Consider the following 19,337-nt stretch of genomic DNA (forward strand, 5'->3'; position numbering starts at 1 on the left):
GACATCTGCAAAGGGCCTTGTGTGGCTGCATTACACTGCGGTAAAGATGCTGGAGGTGTAGGTAGGTGGCCAGTCCAGGCTGCCCAGCGGTGCCCTTTGTATCTGGTCACCTTTCCATGCCCAGCCATCTGGTCTGGGGTGTGGAGAGCACAGACAGACACTGTGAGGGAGCAATGGAGCCTCGGCAAAGGCTGGGGACCAATCTAGGAAATGTCCATTGGGGACTAGGGCTGGCCAGCACAAGCATGGAGTAACATGGGGGAAATAAAGGCAGGCAGAGGTGGCCAGAAGCACCTGGCAGGATCTGTCACATGTCACAGCAGCACAGACAGCCATGCATGACAGTCACAAGGTACATGGAAACCTCATTTCACCAATCGCTTTAATCTTATCCCTCCATCATATCTTGTAGATGAAAAATGACTGGTTGGGCCCTACCCAGTCTGGCTCAGTGGTTAGAGCGTCAGCCCTTGGACTGAAGGGTCCCTGGTTCGATTGTGGCCAAGGGCACATACCTTGGTTGCAGGCACGATCCCCGGCCCCCATTGATGTTTCTCTCTCGCTCCCTTCCACTGTCTGAAAAGCAATGGAAAAAATATCCTCGGGTGAAGATTTTTAAAAAGTGCACACACGCGCACACACACACACACACAAAACGATTTGTTGTTTGTATTAAGGTCTCCCTTTTAAAGTTTCCAGCCCAATATCTTGTTAATTCAAAATCAAGTCATTTGGAAAAGAATGGGCAGAAAATTACACGACTAGCCCACCCGCATCTAACTATCCCTTAGAAAGTAAAGGTTGGCTGCAGAGAGACTCCTGAAAAGCAGGCCTAATGGGAAAGTACTGGATCTGAGGAGCACCTGTGTGGTAGGAAGGCACGTCAGAAATGTAAGAACACATACTATTCTTTCATTTCAACCAGTTCTGACCTCCTGAAAGATGGGCTCCAAAGTCTTGCTCTTTAAAACCAACATTGTCCCAGTGGGCTTGGCACCCTTTTGTCAGGCAGGTTGCCCTTGCCCCGAAGACAGCTTCGACATGGGAGGCCATCTAGGCCGTGGGTGAAGGCGATGGGTGGGACGTCCCCTGGCCCCAGCTGTGCTCCTCCAGGCAGCCAAAGCCAGAGGGGTCTCAGGCACAGGGGCAGCCGCTCTGCCATTGCTGGCCCTCGGCAGGCAGTGCAGGAGCCTGAGAGGTGACACGCCGCCTCCCGAGAGAGCATGTTCATCCCTGTGGCCTGACATCTCCTTACTGACCCGAGAGAGTTTGGGAGGGATTTTAATAAACACCCAGGAAGATACATTCTCTTATTGCTTGACACCGCCAGAGCACTGGAGGTCAGGTAAAACAGAAATTTAAATATCGTAACATCCCCCTGTCCAGGTTTCAATTGAACAGTCATCACACCAAGAAGGAGGAAGGTCTCAGATGGAATTAAAAAGGACAACAGATGCCCAGCTGGCATGGCTCAGTAGTTGAGCATCAACCCATGAACCCAGAGATCAGGGTTCGATTCCGGATCAGGGCACATGCCCTGGTTTTGGGCTTGGTCCCCAGTAGGGGGTGTGCAGGAGGCAGCCAATCAATGATCCTCTCTCATCATTGATGTTTCTATCTCTCCCTCTTTTCCTCTCTGAAATCAATAAAAAAAATATATTTAAAAAAATTTTTTTAAAAAAAGAACAATAGATGCCAATGCTGAGATGACAGTAATGTGAGAATTACTGGGTGATTTTAAAGCAGCCATCATAAAAATGCTTCAGTGAGCAAATATGAACACACTTGAAACAAAAAATAGGAAGTCTCAGCAAAGAAATTGAAACTATAAAAAAGCCAAATGGAAATCTTCAAACAGAAAAAATATTATATATATATACATGTAAATATATATACATTTATATAAATATAGAACAGCAATGTAGATAGACAGATAAGAACAAGGTGTTCAGGAAAAACAAAGGTGATAAGAAGGCAAATGGAATTACTATCTAGCTAGTATCTACTCTGGGACAAGGTCAGTAGTCCTAAGTGCTTTATTATAATTATCATATAACATAAATGTATTATTACATATTTATTATTTAATTCTTACAAAATCCGAAGAGAGAGAGAATATCCCCTTTCTACAGATGAAGGAACTGGGCTCGGCAAAGTTCACCGACCCGTCCACATTGTTTCAGGGAACGCTGACTACTTTCGGATGGCTTAGGAAGGCAGGAAATCTGTAACCAAGGGCCGAAAGCTTGAAAGAGGCCTCCCTCCCTCACAGGGTGTCAAGTGAGAGAAGATGGCAAGTGAGAGACACGAAGAGTCACCCGAAGGCGAGATGCGTTTCCGTTGGCCCAAGTGGAAAGTGCAGCGTGTGCGTGAGTGGCGGCCGGGGAACCAGTGATGGACACTCAGTCAAGTGCCGTGGGAGGGCCAAGTTCAAGTCAACGGTTTTGCTTTAAACCCGAGAGGCAAATGGAAGAGATTCTGGGCTTTGGGGGAGAGAAAGAGCGGATCAGAACCATCCTGGGGGAAGGTAACCTGGCGAGGCAAGAATCTAAAGAACCTGATGGAGATCTTGGGGGGGGGGGCTGCACAAGAGCGTGGAGAGGGGTCTCACACCAGATTCTGGTACAGCAACAACAGAGGCAGAGAAACCAGGGATGCCTTTTCCACAGACGCACAACAAAGGTAAATCAACCTTTCTCCCATGAGATACGTTAACCTGAGGGACGTAGGTGGCAGTCCTCCTCTTTGATGCCGTCACCAACCATCTGGAGGTGGTATTCACACATGGAATCATCATGAAGGGCCTCGGACATATAGAAGAGGTCAGATCATCCCATGAGAAAAGCTCTTACTTATTCCCAGCTGCCATCACGAGTAGAGTCCTCCAACTCAGCTGATGAGGGCATACGTGTTGGTGTGAGTGCCTTCTCTAAGGAGGACACTCTCCAAAGCTGTTTAAATGAGAAAAACCTTTGCGCCACAGAGCAGTAAGAGTATCCAGCTGGACAGAAGCGGCAAGTCGGACGTCCATGTACGTGCTCGGTTCCACGTCCTGTCACTCTCAGCCCCCAAGTTTCTGCGTTGATGGACAGATTCACGTTGGAACTCACTGCTTATGACTTCCTTGGAAACCTTTTAAGGCCTTGATGATGGTATTTCAGGGAAAATGAGTTGACAACCCTTTGTTTGGCTGCTTTTGGCAGCTGACAGTGTAGCCTTCACATAATTACCTCACTCCACCCTCCTAACCATTTCTGAGGTCAGACTTCTTACCCACATTCTGCAGCATACAGACCCCAGGTCTTGGAGAGGAATCCCTTTCTGGCCAGCCTTGCTTAAGAACCCTCTGGGAGTAGGGAAACGCTGCAGCTCCAGTGAAGTAAGGTGACAGAGGTGCCAGTCCATTCCATTGCACCAGCTGACTCTGGTTGGGCCTGACCAGGCCCCACCCATTTCTCTCTACTAATGGTGCAGAAGGACCTAGGCATTTGTGAGACTTGATCCCTGGTTGCAAATATTTTCTGCCTCCTTTCCCATCCTTGACACTTTGTTTTTAGTCAGTGTTTTTGTTGGAGGTTACAGCCTCTTACAGAGATGGTTGGAAGGCAAGTCCTGGGGATTTGCCATCTCAGTTGGACTGGGGAAGTGGGGCATGTGGGGGCCTGCAGGGGGCTTCCAGCCCACTACTCAAATTCTTTGCCAGGTACCCCACCATCTGGACACCGATTTGGCTTCATAAACTACTCCTTTAGGACTGAAATGCTTGCTCTCTCCCAGTTAAGCCTATCAGTCAGCTACACTCCACTATCAACTGCATTAGCTGTGTAATTATGGAATTGTCCTCACATAATTAAGTGGCAGAAGTGCAGCTGACTATGGCCCCGCTGAACGCCAATTTGAGTTTTAAGGAGGCTATCTGTTTCTGTTACGGATTACTGTGTACATACCACCCTAAAGCTCAGTGGCATAAAGTGACAGTTTTTTCGTTCTTGCAGTTTCGTGGGCAGGCAACCTGGGCAGTTCTTTGGCTAGTCTTAGGTTGGGTCACTCTGTTGTTACCGAACAAGGGCCCACTCCCCAGTGCACATACAAGCAGAATACCGGCTATCGAGAGAAAAAAGGAGCTTTATTTGGGAGTCAACTGGCAAGGAGACAGGAGGCAAGACTCGGATGCCTCTCCTGCTCCAGGTATTCAGGGTGGGGTTTTAAGAGGTAGCAGTTAAGGGCTCACAAGTGTTACCTGTGACTGATATTCACAAGTGTTGCTTGTGATGTGCTGTATCCAAGGTTGAAACTTTATTTCCAGGTCTTGTTAGAAACAGGGCAAGATCAGGTTCTGCAGTTACACTGTGACTGTGGTCATTTTAGTTAAACAGAACCAGGGGGTCCAAAAGGATGACTGCACTCACATATCTGGCAGCAGGCCTGGCTGTTGGCTGAGGCCCCTTGCATCCTCCTGCAGGCTGGTCTCAGGGTCCTAGGAGAGCAAGGTGGCTGTGGCAAGGCTGCTGAAGGCACATCTTCTGGAATTCACACTGTGTCACTTTCTCCACACTTTATTGGTCAAGGCAAGTCACAGGCAGCGGAGGCAAGGGATGGAGAAAGACCTCAGTGCCTGGGTAAGAAAGGGGTTGATTGAGGGATGTTTCAAGGTGGGGATAAGGGACTTTACACGAACAGAGGTGAGGGACATGGAAAGAGGAAGGAAAACCTTGTACGCAGTCCTAGGAATAGCCGGGGTGTTGCTGCAAGTGCACTGGCACCTCACACCCTAAGCACCACGGAAGAATAGGTTCTGCCTAAGAGGCTGCAAAGCTCAGTCATCGCCAATCCTGGGCCATCCTGCTCTCCCCACCAGAACAAGGAAAATGCAGGGAAAGTCAAAAAAAGGAGGGAAAGAAACGACTCCTGCACCTTGGTGTGGGTGGGAAGCCAAAACGGTGTTATAAATCTCCTCCCTGAAAATCCCCATATGAACATAGCCATATACTGCCCTGTGTGGGCTGCGTGTTTCTGCTTTCTTTAAATTACGTAGATATTCTCAAATCTCACTCCCTGGGAAGTTCCAGTCGCTCTTAGATTCTTATTGTTTTTAACGTAAATACTGCCTCTGCTTTGGGTCTGTCCTTTTTAAAATGTTCTGCAAGAACTTACAACTTGTTTATGTCCTTTTATTTTGAAAGGGCATCTCTTCATTCATGCTTTTTCAAAAGCTACTCACCAGCCTGGCCAGCCTGGCTCAAGGGTTGAGTGTCCACCTATAGGAACCAGGAGGTCACAGGGTTGGATTCCCAGCAGGGGGCGTGCAGGAGGCAGCCAACCAATGACTCTCTCATCAGTGATGTTTCTATCTCTCCCTCTCCCTTCCTCTCTCTGAAATCTAAAAACATAAAAAAAAAAAGCTATTCGCCGTAATTTTCTTTATAAAGAGATGTAGGCTTGGGGTGCTTTGTCCAGCATAATTGGGTCACATACTGGCAGGATGGGGTGGGGGCCTACATACAACATGCACCATTTTTTACATTAATATGGAAGCTTACGTTTGGTAAGAAAACTAAGCTTTCATAGGACTTTGGTTAGTCCTACAGGGCTCCCTGGTAATAACAAAAATGCTCTAACGGTATAATAATGCTACATTAGCTACCTAAGTTTATTCTGTATTAAGATCATATCTGTAAAAAGTCCCACAGCGTGCACCACGAAGCCTCCAGCGCCCCACAGTCCCTAACGCAGGCGAGGACCCCAGTGCATACTGTAAGGGAAAGGGTCTTCCTCCTTCCAGGCCGAGGTGGGAAAACACCTGGGATCAGCGTGCAACGTGTTATAACAGGACCCATGCCTGGTCCTTCCACCTAGACCCTAGTTGTTTTGGGGATCCCGTTGCCATCTGTGAGAAACAGAGAAAGTGAGAGGAGGAGTGTTTTAGACAGCCCCAGAATTCAAGTTCAGGGAAAAAATCTTAGCAGGTCTTCCCGCCAATACGGCATTCCTCTTCAGAGTGTCACTGGGGGGTGACACTCTGAACATGTGCGAGTGAGGCAACCCTCTTCAGCAGCCATTTGATTCCTTCTTTTTACATTGAGTCTATTTCATTCTCCTTTTTAAATTTGTAAGAATACCGAATAGAAATCTGACTCCTATAGTTTCTATCTCTACCTCACCAGACAGACCAAACCCATACCTGTTCACACAACACTCATTCAAGTAACTGAATTTCACCCATTGTTGAATATATGAGTTGAGTTTTCTAATGCAAACCCAAAGGGGAAAATTATTTTGAATAATAGTATCTCAATATGTGGAAGGTCTAGGGACTACTCATCTCACGGTTTTGAATTTTGTGGTTAAAGACTTTGAGAGTTGACAGATTAGTCAGGGATTTGTCAAGAGTATTAATTACAAACTTTGAAATCTTGGTCAGCGAAAGTTCATCACAGTGCATCTTGCAAATACGATCAAAGTCTTTTCAGTACTGATTTGATGGTGCTTAACCACAGTGCATAAAGAATGAAGGTTTTCATTAGAAATTACTGATGTAATACAGCACATGTGAAAGGAAGAGGTATTGTTGGACGATTAAAATTCATGCTCTTCCCCCACACACACACACCCTCACCCCAGTTTTAGCCCCCCTTCTCTGAACACTTGAAATTGCATTTTGGACTGCTGCAAAAGAACTGTGGTCTTAACAGCATTAGTGTAGCCCCAGGGATGACCACTCCCATGAGGGCAAAGGTGCAGCTGGTTAAGTGGTGTGCTTAAAACCATAAAAGTAAACCATGAAAACCTGGGGTGAACTGTAATTTGGTGAAAGAAACTTACAGCTGCCTGAAAACTTGAAAAATGGACAATAGTGTGTAGCTGGTTAATGGAAAGGAGAGTCATTGTTTACTTTTAGAAAAGCAATCTATTATTTTTGGTAGCTTTTGCGGGCGGGGGGAGGGGGGTGTAAAAAATGCACTAGCATCTAAACCATGGAAAATGAAATAAAATACACCTAATGCAGAGCCTCCAAAATCACTGGTCTGCATCTTCCCCTCCCTTCTGCTGGGATGTCTTATCCTGCCTTCCAATGGCTGTCAGAATAAGCAAGGGTACAGGGAGGGGGTGGGGGTGTGTGTGGGGGGGGATGCACTGGCAGGGTTCCTTGGTGTTAACTGCAGGTGGTGGATATCCTGCAGCAGCCAGGAGATGCACCAAGTTGCCAAAGCCTCAGCCCGCCCCACCCTCCCCCAAGCAGCCGCACCACTGCTGCAGTTTTTAGGAGCTGTGGCGTGCAGCCAACCTGGGGGTGAGGGTGTGGGTGTGGGGAGGAATGGGGGTTGGGGGGTGGGGGAGGCGCTGCTGGGGAAGAACCCGGCAGGTCTCTGCAGTTCACCTGCTCAGACTTTCTACCAGTTCACTTGCCTGTGTGCGCCAGAGGGTGGCACCCCAGGCACTGTAGAGGGGACAGGAGGGAGGGAGAGGGCTACAGGAGTGGGCAGAGGAAGGGGGACATAAACTCTCAGGCTCTGATCTGGAGCTCCCAGCTGATTTGTAGCCCACCCCCACCCTTTTAAGGGAATATATGGGCTTCTGTCAGACAAGGTGTCACCGAGTTAAGAATTTCTAAGATGAAAACGGCTTCCTAGGGTTTTTCAAGATCGGAGGTGTTTACCCTCCTGGTCCCAGGGAATCGGGCCGCTGGGTGTGCGGGTGCTGGGCGGTGGGCTTCCAGCCACTGTGAGCGAGCCAGCATCTGACCTGTGCCTTTGCGTCGTGTTTTGCAGTTGCTGGAATTGTGTGCCTCGGTGAAGGATGATGCCCTGAGGGTGATCTCTGCCTTCAACATTCCGCACACCTACCTGCCCGCGCCGATCGCTGGAATCACCAACCCGCAGGCCACCTGGGCCTTCTATCCCGCGCCGCAGCAGCCCGGGGCTCGGGGAAGGGCGAGCTCTAGGCCGCCCAAATCCGCAGCCAGGTTGTAGCGGGCGTGGCGGCGGGATCCCTCCGAGGCTGGCGGGGCGCGCCGGGCCGTCTCGGAGCGAGTGCATGCAGCTTGCACCCTCTCCCTGTAACCCCACCGCCCGCACCGCCTCTCCAACTTCGGCCAGACCCCCTCGATAGAGTGCGCTCCCTGCGAGCGCACCCAACGCCCCCCCCCCCCCCCCCCCCGCCGTGCCATTCAAGGTCTCCCGCTGGCAGCAGATTCCCGGTGATTCTGAAAAACTGTGGTGCTGGGTGGGAAAAAAAAAAAAAATCAAAGCACAGAAATCAAACACCCACGGGCAGAGGTTCAGCTAAGCGAGCGCCGCGGCTCCAATGAGTCAGAGCCTCCCGGGCTCTGCGAGGAAACGCGAGGCTGGACCAGAGCCTGCGCCGGAGGCTCCGCCAAGCACCAGCTCGGCTGGTCCTACCATGCCCGCGGCACCCCGGCCGGGGGACAGGGCGCGGAAAACGCTTCCACCGAGCCCAACTGTATTGTGTTCTCTAGAAGCGCGCAGATGCCACGTTTAATAAAGAAATGAAGCGACGCGAAGGCTCCCCCGAGGCTTGCCGGGGAGGGGGCCCCGGGCAATACACGGCAGGAAGCCGATTTCAGAATTTGGAGAGGCCACCCGGGCGACGACGCCCGCGAGCCTGGCGAGGGCCTCGGGCTTCCCACGTCTCGGATCCCCGTGTCCCTTTCTGTTCCAGCCTTCCTCCGCCCTCCCGCGCCACACGTCGTGGAGGAGGCACCGCTGCGTTCCTCCCGTGTCCGAAAGGGCTCCCGCGACGGAGCGGAGACCTGATGCCCAACGCCCTTCTCAGGATGCCCCCTCTGGGCTCGGGCAGGTTTCAGAAGGACCTCCGGACGCAGCGGGACTGGGCGGGAAGGGCTCCCGGGCACCGGCGAGTGGCCCTCGGCCCGAGCTCCGCAGCATAGTCTGGTCGGCGTAAACAGCTGCCTTCTGGCCGATCTCCTAGTTTTGTGCCAGATAAGTGCGCTTAACAGGTTGCTTTCCTCCAAGTCTTTGTGTTTGGGTTTTTTTTTGTTGGTGGTGTTTTTTTTTTTTTTAAAGTGTTCACCGAGTCGACAGAGCGGGCAGCGCGGGGGCGGTGGAGCTGCACCGGAGCAGACGACACCCTCTCCGCGCTTCTTTTCCGGCCCCAGCCTGCCTTGTCCAGGCCCGCGGAGCGCGCGGGGCACCCGGGAGCGCGGCGGGTTGGGGCTCCCGGTGGGCGTCGCCGGTTCTAAGGCTGGTTCTTGGTGCCACGCCGAGCGGCTCCCGCGCAGAGCTCGCCTGCGGCCGCCACCTACAATCCTGAGCGGACGCTCTAAGCCGCGGTCAGGAGAGACCTCGGGCCTGCGGGTCCCCCTGGCCACGTCCACGCCTGCCCTTACCCTCCTGCAGCAAAACCTACACCACCCCCCACCCCCACCCCTTACACACACCCCAACCCTTGGCCACTCACTGGGTCAGGACTCGCCCGAGGATGCGCTGAGGCTTGAATCTGGGGCTGTGCTGTCACGCTGCCCTTCTATATCTACTTACGAACAAAAACTGACCAAAGTGGCCAGGGGGCAGGACAGCACCGAGGATCCTCCCTTCTCCTTTCCGGGGTGCTGGTTAGGACGGACCCGAAATTGAGTTTCTGCAATCCGTCTAGCCCGGACTCCTCCGCGGCGAGAGGTCCCCTCTCCCGACCCGACCTTACCCCAACTCCCGCGCCGCTGAGTCTCAAAGCCTGGGGAACGCAGGGCGGGGGCGAGCAGGACGCGCGCGCTGGGAGGACAGGCGAGGGTGCGGACCCCAAGGAACACCGGAGGTGCGCTGGAGGGAGCGGCAGTGGGGTCGCAGATTCCAAGGAGGAAGGGAGTAAGGCGCGCAAGACCGAGGGGCTGGGGGTACTACGCTCCCCACTGAGGCTGGAACCCCGGGGCCGCCTGCACTGTCCTCATCAAACCGAGGGACAGTTTCCAGAGCCCCCAAATCCTTGAGGATCCCAACTTGGCGGAAGCACCACCCTCTCTCCCACCCGGAGGCGTAGCTCTTCTTGGTCTTTTTTTTTTTTTCTTAAAAGGATTTGTTTTTTTTAAGTTCTTTTTTCATTTCCTTATTTTACCTGCTCGGTGCGCGCTCGCTTCCCGTCTCGTACCCGGGCTTCGGAAAGAGGCTTTGGGGATCGGTATGCGCCCTGTTCTGGTCTCTCCGCCCACTAATGCCTCCGCCGCTTGGCGGAGGTCCGGCGCGGGAGAAAGGCTGCGTGGCCCTGCCGGTGGCATGAGGCGGGCGCCCCGCAGGAAGATGAGCCGCCTGAAGATCGGGTCCCGCCCGAGGCCCCGACTCTGGGAGAGGGGATTGAGCAGAGGTGCCCTTCTCCACCGTGGGCCCGCGAGTTCTAGGGTCCAACCCGTCTTCGCGCCGGCCCCAGCGCGGCTGAGAGAAACTCCAGCAGCAGGTCCCGGGGTCTGGGCGCCTCCCTGAGGCTCGGCAGGCGGCAGCTGCCCCGCTGGCTCGCCGTGCCAGGAGCGCCCCCTCTATTCCACACGCACGGCGCGGCCGCCACCCGGCTGGGGGGGAGGCGAGGATGCATACTGGGGTGGGGGATGGGTGCAAACTCGGTGGCTGGCAGCCGGAGTCACTCGATAAACACGCCGGGCTGGGGCTGGGGCTGGGGTGGCGGCGCGCGCAGCGGGAACCCCGCGGGCCGCCCCGCCTTTACCTGCGGCCGCTAACGCCGGAGAGGTACGCAGAGCCAAATGGCGGGGACCGAAGCGCCGAGGGCTAGGACGGGCCTCGGTGGGGGCGGGGGCGGAGCGGGCGCCAGCGGGGGCGGGGCGGGGCGGGGGCGGGGCCCACGGCGATTGGGCGCGGGGCCGCGGGCCAGAGCTGGGCTGCAGAGCCGCGCAGGTTTCACTTCGCTCCGCGCCGCGTCTAGGTCGTGAGCTCTTCTGATCGCTCAGACCCGCGTCGCCGCTACTGCCGCAGCAGCGTCCTCGCAGACGCCGAGCGCGCCCTGCCCGTGGCGGCCGGCTTCTCCTGCGGCTGTTTGGTGCGCCCCGCTCCCGCCGCCACCGCCTCGGCGCCTTCCCCTGGCCCGCGCCCCCCCAATGTCTGACTCTGACTCTCGGACTGAGAAACGCAAGGTAAAATACCTTCGGATCCCCGGGCGAGGGACGGGACGGGTGGGTGACTGGCGCCCTAGCCACACGCTCCACCTCCTGCCCGCTTCCCGCGCACGTGCTGGTGGAGACACACGTCCCCGTCCCGCTTGTGGCCCGGCGGGAAGCGGCGATCAGAGCGGGTCGGGTCCTCTCCCCAGGCAGGTCCACTTTGGGGAGGGGTCGTCCGCGCGGAGGCTGCTAGCGTTTAGTGGAACTGTGGACCTGACAGCGATGCGGCGCGCGGGGTGCTGCAGCGTCTCGGGCCGCTGGAGAGGCGGCGCGCGCTCCCCGCGCCGGCCCCGGAGTTGAGGCTGCTGCGCCCTGTGAGCTGAGCGTCCGCCCGGGAAGTCTCGCGGGCCGCGCGGTACGCGTCGGTCTCGGGTGCACGGGCTCTGTGCGGGGGATTTGCAATTTGCAGAACTGTGCTGGGGACTAAATGACGAGATTCGGCTTTTTCTCGTGCACATCAGGCCGAGGGGTCGGGGCAGCCGCTGGGTCCACTCTCTCGGACGTGTGCGGGTCTCTTTCCCTTCTGCGATCGCCCTGCGGACGACACCAGGCTCACGAGCCACGGACGGCGAGAGACCGAGGGTCTCCTCCACCACCGGGGCCACGCGTTGGACGAGCGCGGGCAGCAGACCTGCTCCGTCCCTGGGGCCGGCCGGGTGGTCTTAGAGACTCGGGCGTGCCCAAGCGCAGCCCGACTCCTCGCGGTGCTGCTGGCAGTGCCCTACCCTCCGGGTTCGTCGCTCGTTTTCGGTGCGTGGCCGCGGCGCACGGGGAGGACGAGGGAGGAAGTTGGATAGGATGAGTGCAGCGGCGGGGGGGGGATGGGGCGGCCTTTGGGCGGGGGGCGGCGGCCAGAGGCCAGCGGCCAGGACCCGAGTATGAGGACCGCCTGCGGCTCCTGCTTTGTCTCCAGGTGACCGGCTCCTCCGGGCGGCGGGAGCCACTGAGGCGCGCGCGCGCGGCGTCCGGACGGGCGGAGGGGTAGGCTGGGTAGCCGGGCGCTGGGGCCCAGAGTCCTGGAAGCCGTCGTCCCCGCCGCGGCCCGCGAGGTGCTCCGAGGCGAATTTGTCAACAATCGCATTGCCTCGGGCGGCCTGGCCGGTAGGCGCCGCCCCCGCCATGGCCGGCGATTGGCTGGGGCGCAGAGCGTGCGCGCGCGGGCCAATTGGGAGCCCGGCACCGGCGCCAGCGGCGCGGGGAGGCGGCCGAGTCGCTGGCGGCGGGTGCAGCGCGCAAGGGGAGGGAGGAGCGGCCGAGGGGAGGATGTTCCCGGCGGCGGCGGCGGCGGCCGGGGCGGTGCGGGACAGAGGCGCGGCGCGTGGAATCCTGGGCGGCCCAGCGGATCGCGGCGGCGGGCGTGCGGCCAGCTGCAGGCTCTGCGCCGCCCCGCGGCCTCTTAGCACGGGTCCAGGGCTTTGTCTTGTGCGCCGCCTTCGCGGTGACGGTCTGGGGGCTCCGGGTCGGCGAAGGGTGCGGGCCGGACGCCGCGGGGCCCGGGCCCGGTGGCGACGCTCGGAAAGAAAGGGGCGGACGTGAGTTTCTGCCGGCTCGTGGGGAGAGGGAGGGTCTACGGGGTGAAGGGGCCGCGCGACCGGGGTCGCCTAGCGTGCGGGGTTACTGTTGACTTGTCGGGGCGCCCAGGGCCGGCTTCGGGGACCCCCTGTTTGGAAGTGTTCACCTAGCAGTGCGGGTGGATTTGCAGGAAGTTTTGCCGGCCGGGTGCGTTGCGCTGCCCGGGTGGGAAGGACCGCGGGCGGGCGGGCGGGCGGGAGCGGAGCGGGCCGAGCGGGCTCAGAGTTACAAACTCTATTGTGACGCACTTACTACGACGGACGGCCCTTGCCAAACCTCCCCAGACTTGCTGCCCTCAGCACTTTCGGCAGAACAATGGGGCGGGAGCGGGGAACGCGGCCAGCCGCCTGCAGTCGCTGCCTTTGCGCGCCCTCCGATGCCCCACGCGCAGGGTCTAGTCCTGGGAACCAAGGAATCGGAGTCCCCTGGGGGTTCTGGCTTAGTCCAGTGGGCGCTGAGCGGAGCCCTGTGAATAGGCTTCAGACAGGCTGCCTCTCTCTAAACTTGTGTCTGCGTTCCAGCCCCAGCCCCACAAGTCATTGATGTCACTGTGTTTTGTTTGGTGGCAGGAAGTTTATAGTCCCCCCCTCAACACAAATAATAATACCTTTGTTACATTATGTGTGTTTTTATTCTTATTTGGAAGATTGTCAGAGAAATAGGCAAAGTAACGACTTACTGTTGAAGTGTTTGGTATTAACTTTTTAATGAGTAGATGAAAATTAGCTAATTCAGTTATTCGTTGTGATTATTTTTTTGCGTAAGCTAATCTTGACTTTCATTTTGCTTGCAGAAAAAAAGACCAAATGGCAAAGCAACCTTCTGATGTAAGTTCTGCGTGTGACAGAGAAGGTGGACAATTACAGCCCACGGAGAGGCCTCCTCAGCTCAGGCCTGGGGCCCCCACCTCTGTACAGATAGTGCCACAAGGTAATCCTGAAGGCGACGGGGACCGCTGCCCCCACGGCAGCCCTCAGGGCCCGCTGGCCCCACCGGCCAGCCCTGGGCCTTTTGCTACCAGATCCCCGCTTTTCATCTTTGTGAGAAGATCCTCCCTGCTGTCTCGATCCTCCAGTGGGTATTTCTCTTTTGACACAGACAGGAGCCCGGCACCCGGGAGTTGCGACAAATCAACACAAACCCCAAGTCCTCCTTGCCAGGCCTTCAACCATTATCTCAATGCAATGGGTAAGCAGATCCGGGTACGGGGCAGTGGACTTGTGGCTGTTTGAATATCTACTGAGAGGCAGCATGCGGCATTTATAGCCCCTTTTAGAATCCTTTTACTGATTTATCCCACATTTTGATGGGAATGGAGGAATAAAACACCAAACCAACATTAAAAAAAAAATACCACCAAGTTTTGTGACCGCAGCAAGTTGAGGTCCAAGCATCAGCTTATTGGGCAGCAAAGCTGGAGTTCCTGCTGTTGTCATTAAGTGTGTGACCTGGCCAGCTCTCTCTACTGAGGTTTACTTATTAATGACATTCTGTTTAGAAGGGACTCCGTCAGTTGCAGCAGCTAACTTAACATAACCAAAAGTGGGAAGTGATGAGACAAGCTATCATTTTCCAAACTGACATATAGCCAGTGCCAACGTAGAACTATGAACATGGTGTGTTTTCTACTCAGGTTCTTCTCTGGGTTTATTTTGTTTGTTCAGAGAGTTTTAACATAATCCTAATGAGATTAGATTGTGGGTTTTTATTTCAGGGATGAAAGGCAGTTTTAGGGTCTGAACCAAGAGTTGCAAACATCAGTGCTCAGGTACACCCGACAGTACTGTCAGCGAGGAAGCCAGCCTGGTGGGATTAGGATAAACTGGAGATCCTTTGCCCCCAGTTGTGGCCCTGAGGGGATGTGGCCTCAGTGGTCAGTTTTCCTATATTGCAAGATAACCCAAGAATGCAGATTTTGATGCCAAATGTCCTGATGTTTAAACATTGGCAACTAATTTAGAACTTTCAAAGCACTGTACAAGCCAGATAGAAACATCTGCAGGCTTGATTAAACCCTTGACCCTTGGCATGTGACTTTGAGTGTGGGCCTTAAGGAAGTGATTGTGTGGGTTCAAATCGCTATTCCCCACTGGTGGGAAAGGCTCGTGTCTTCATCAGGATTCAGCTGGTTCTCGTTTTCCTCTGCTGCAGATTAGCCCTTCCTGCTTTAACCAGATATGAGCAAGTTGGCAGCATTATCAGTTAAGAAATTCAGTACTGGTTCTGTTAAAACATAAGTGACACAGAGTCAACAGAGGAGATGCTTAACTGCTGGAACGCTGACAAATCTTGCATTTGCAGATTCTCTATGACTTGGTTCATAACCTTCAATGAGGTGAGAACTGTGCCAGTCTGTCCCCACATCACAGAGAAAGAACCTTAGAGGGTTGGTCATGTGTCAGGTTGTACATACCCGGGACATGGCAGGCACAAATGACAAAAACATCAGCAGTTGCATTTGGCTGTGTGTAAATGCTGAGCCGTACAGTCGACCCTCCGTGTCTACAGGTTTCACATCTAAAGAGGAGTCACCAACTGCAGGTGGAAAATACTTGGTGCGGGGAGCAAAACCTAGAAGGTTCCAAAAAGAAAAACTTGAATTTGCCATGCACATGCCATACATTGCTCTGAATCCATGTGCATGAAGTGATATGCAGGCACACCCTGCTGTCACCTGTGTGCAAATACTGGTTATGTGCAATTTTATATTTACACCATTTTATATAAGGGACTGGAGCATCCATGGGTTTTGGTATATACAGGAGCCCTGGAACCAGTCCCACAGGGTACCAAGCGACGACTGCACTTTATTAGGACCCGTCCTCAGGGAGAGGAGCCGGAAATTTTATTACTGCTGTTTCTTTCATTATAGCTATTGATACAGCTCCTGAACTCATTTTAGCCTTAGAAGTTCTTGGTGCTTGCAGATGTGTTTCTGCCCATGAAAATAACCCTGTGTAGGTGAACCCACAGCATTCTTGCTCTCTTAAATGAGTCCACAGGGCTTAATGGTGTGTGTGTTTAACAACCTACGTGTTAAAGGAGCCTTCAGAAGCTGTTAGTTTTTCACAACAGACCAAACCAATCTCTGTAGGGGGTGGCTTAATGCACAGAAATAGTTTCTTCTCCCTGTTAACCAGGTTTGGGTAAGTTAGTGTACTTTTTCACGTGAGGATGGCGTGATTGCTTTTTTGGTAACACATTGTTTAGCGAGCTAATTATAAGGTATAAGCAGTGCTGCTTGAGATGACAGATGGAGAACTTTAGCGATCACAATCTCAATTATTAAGCAGACTTATGGTTATACCTGTGAAGTATGGTAATGGACCCTGAGGTGTAATTTTATATGTTATTAGCTATGTTTCAGCAGATCTGCGTGGTCACTGAATGCATAGGATCAAATGCTCACTTCTAAGGGGTGCATCTGAAGTGAATGTACCAAGGAAAGTTTTCAGAATCAGCCCTCGGGAGATTATTCGAGGAGGGGCTGAGCCGAGGTGGGGGACCTGGGGGCTGGTGGGAGAAGAGGGTCGTCAGGTGTGCACGTGTTAGATGGAACAGCATTTACCGTCTTTGTGGTCCGTAACGTTTTCTTCTTGGATGTTTGTACCATAGTTTGGTTCCCAAAGGCCACTGCCATGTGCTGAGTCGGTAGATTTGGTTCGCTCCTCTTTGGCCCTGTTCAGCATCCCTTACTCAACCACATCCATTAAGATTGTCAATGACACTTTTGATAATTTATTGCAAAATACAATTTTCACAAAGAAGTCCTTGTGATCGTTTTCCACCAGTGGAGCACGAATGTGAGGTTATGAAGGGGTGCTCCTTAGCCAGGGGCGCCCGTGTCCACAGACAGTCTCTGCTCAGGGACTTGGGGTGGGGAACAGTGTCGCTGGTGCTGTTCCTGCATGTTGTTCCACTGAGAAAGTGCCTTCTGTGTGGGTGGGATGCACAGCAGCCAGAAACGCCCTGGTGCTTTCCTTCACATCTCTGAGTTTTCTGACGATACGTTCAAAGAATCTCTGAGAGCGATCCTCATGTTTTCACTTGACCACGTTTTAGTCTCCTTTTACCCCGGGAGGAAGAAGTCCCAGATGCTCTCTTAGACAAGAGCTGATGATTTTAATCAAAACGGCTGACTCGCGTTGGTGGCTGAGTGCCTTTTCTGGTGAGCACGCTTTCACCAGATGTGTTTTCATACGAATCACGCTCTGAATGCTGTACAAAGTCACCCTTTGAAGGTGTAGTCGGTGCTGTTGCAAGTACGGGTTGAGAAAGGTCACGATAGGGGTGAATGCTAGTAATTCACTCCCACGTGTCATTTCGGTTAAATGACTGAAAATTTATACTGTCCCTGGCACATCAGAATTCACTGTAGGAGTTGTGTTCTCTGTGTCCTTCAGGGTCCTGCATGCTCCCCTCATGGCTGATCTTTTCGTTTGTGAGCTCTGAGAGAAGGGAGGCTTGATGTTCGGCAAATCCCGAGGGCCTGACGGAGAGGGAGAGGCTTAGGAGGTGTTCAGAGGACTTCAAGATTAGCCTACTAGCCTTTCCAAAGAGCTGAGAACAGATAACATGTCCAAAAACGTCTGGTAGCAAGAAAAAGATCCTACCCCCCCTCCAGATATTTTTAGTTACTTGGATCTAGCTATCGGGTTTGTCACATAGCAGTGACAGGTAAGGTCCAGCTCAGCACAGGCTTCACAGGGAAGCCACAGGTGGGCACTGAGCCTTCAGGTGGGACTCTTCCAGATTAGATGTGCTGTCATGTCGGTTCCCATGGGAATTTCAGGCTTAGTACATGAGCAGGAGGGCAAAATATCCCAGTCATTTTCATGATAATTCTATGTTGAGATACTCTGAGTACAGTGGGTAAAATTAAAAATATTTTTTATTGGGGTAAAAAACTCATTAACATACAATTTATCATCTTAACTCTTCCTAAGGGTACAGTTCAGTAGCGTTAAAAGTATATTCACGATATTGTACAACCAAGTCCCAGAACTTTTTCACCTTGTAAAACTGAAACTATGCCCACTGAACAACTTCCCATTTCCCACTCCTCTCAGCTCTTGGCAACCTGCATTTTATCTGTGTCTGTGATTTTGACTCTGCTAGGTTCCTCTTATAAGTGGAATCCTACGGCCTTTGTTCTTTTGTTAAGTGGTTGATTTTTGTCGGCATAATGTCCTCAAGGTTTATCCATTTGGTAGCCTGTGTCAGTTTCCTTTTTTAAGGTTGAATTGTATGTGTAGACCACATTTTTTTTACCCACACTTTCTTTACGCATTCATCAGTCAGTGGACATTTGGGTTGCTTCCATCTCTTGGCTCTCGTGAATCATGCATCATGCGCATAGGTGTACAAGGTGTACAAGTATCTCTGAGATCCTGCTTTCATTGCTTTTGGGTACATACCCAGTGGGATTGCTGGATCATATGGTAGTTCTGTTTTTGGTTTTTTTGAGGAATGTGGCCGCACTATTTTACATTCCCACCGACAATGCACAAGGGTTCCAGTTTCTCCACATCCTCACCAATGTTGGTTTTTTGGTGTGTGTGTTTTTTGACAGTAGCCATCCTAATGAGCGTGAGGTGGTATCTCATTATGGCTTTGATTTATGTTTCCCTAACAGTTAGTGACGTTGAGTATCTTCTCATGTGTGTGTTGGCCATTAAGTAAAATGTATTTTTGCTATTAATCCTACCTGTTTCTTTTTACTTTTTTAAGCACGGCTACTAGCAGAATGTCAGATGAGACCCGTGGCTGGCATTGTGTGCGGGGTGGCTGGGCGGGCCCTCAGACGGAGGAGCCAGCCTGTGCGCAGGGGCCTTAGCAGCCGGACCTGGTTCTTCCCACCCGCATCACATCATCTCCATGAACTTCCTCCCCTGGTTGCTTTTGTTGACTTAGGAGAGTGAAAGTAATTACCCTCACTTTGTAAGCACCTTAAACACTCACGAGCTTTGTAGATAGCTGTGTTCTCCAGGAAAATATGATTATGCATTTTGTTTTACCCCTTTCAACTCCTGCTACATGCAGGCTTTGAGAAAGCAGAAGGTGGGTGGGGTGGCTCCTCGGGCCCCAGAGCCTGGTGCAGTCTTTGTTGAAGACTCAGTTCCTGCCTTCGCTAGTGTGGACACTTTCTAGGTCCTGAGGAGGGATAGAAAGTGACAAAAGAAAAAGGAAATTTTCTCTACTGATTCCACATAAAATTTAGTGATTAACTGTGTAGACAGTTTTTTATCTTTCTTAAAAACACTCTTTTGAGATCATTATAGGTTCACATGCAATTGTAAGAAATAATGCAGAGAGAGCCTGTGTATCTTTTACCCAGTTTTCCACAATGGCAGTGCCTTGTGTAAGTAATAGTACAGTGTCCACAGCCAGCAAATGGCATTGATAGAATCCAGTTATCTTGTACAGATTTCACCAGTTCCACATGTGAGTGAGTGCATATTAATCTCAGTGCAATTTTGTCACACGTGTAGGTTTGTGTCACCACCTCCACAATCAAGACGCGAACAGCTTCATCCCAAGGCTACTCTTGCTGAGCTTTTATAGCCACAGTCACCTCCCTCTGGTTCCCTGACCCTTGGCAACCACTGATCTGTTTTACTTATCT

At 52.8% G+C, this 19,337-nt stretch overlaps 2 protein-coding genes across 9 annotated transcripts in view; both read left to right on the forward strand.

Moving 5' to 3' along the window:
• The window catches only part of ACOXL (acyl-CoA oxidase like), a 272,425-nt gene extending 263,435 nt beyond the window's left edge, over positions 1-8,990 (forward strand). The window contains exon 19 of the mRNA XM_081156817.1: positions 7,770-8,990. Within this exon, the coding sequence (XP_081012943.1) occupies positions 7,770-7,970 (201 nt within the window). The 3' untranslated portion in view covers positions 7,971-8,990. The remainder of the gene's footprint in view (positions 1-7,769) is intronic.
• A 1,888-nt stretch (positions 8,991-10,878) lies between these two features.
• The window catches only part of BCL2L11 (BCL2 like 11), a 42,859-nt gene continuing 34,400 nt past the window's right edge, over positions 10,879-19,337 (forward strand). For 4 of the 8 annotated variants that reach the window (XM_081156264.1, XM_081156263.1, XM_081156268.1 and 1 more), the window contains exons 1-2: positions 12,398-12,672; positions 13,506-13,900. In XM_081156264.1, the coding sequence (XP_081012390.1) occupies positions 12,404-12,672; positions 13,506-13,900 (664 nt within the window). In that variant the 5' untranslated portion in view covers positions 12,398-12,403. Of the gene's footprint in view, positions 11,114-12,397; positions 12,673-13,269; positions 13,406-13,505; positions 13,901-18,442; positions 18,636-19,203; positions 19,288-19,337 lie in introns of those variants that run through there. The other 4 variants (XM_081156265.1, XM_081156266.1, XM_081156269.1 and 1 more) reach the window with 4 other exon arrangements.

The sequence above is a fragment of the Miniopterus schreibersii genome, assembly GCF_964146895.1.
Source record: "Miniopterus schreibersii genome assembly, chromosome: 13".
NCBI lineage: Eukaryota > Metazoa > Chordata > Mammalia > Chiroptera > Miniopteridae > Miniopterus > Miniopterus schreibersii.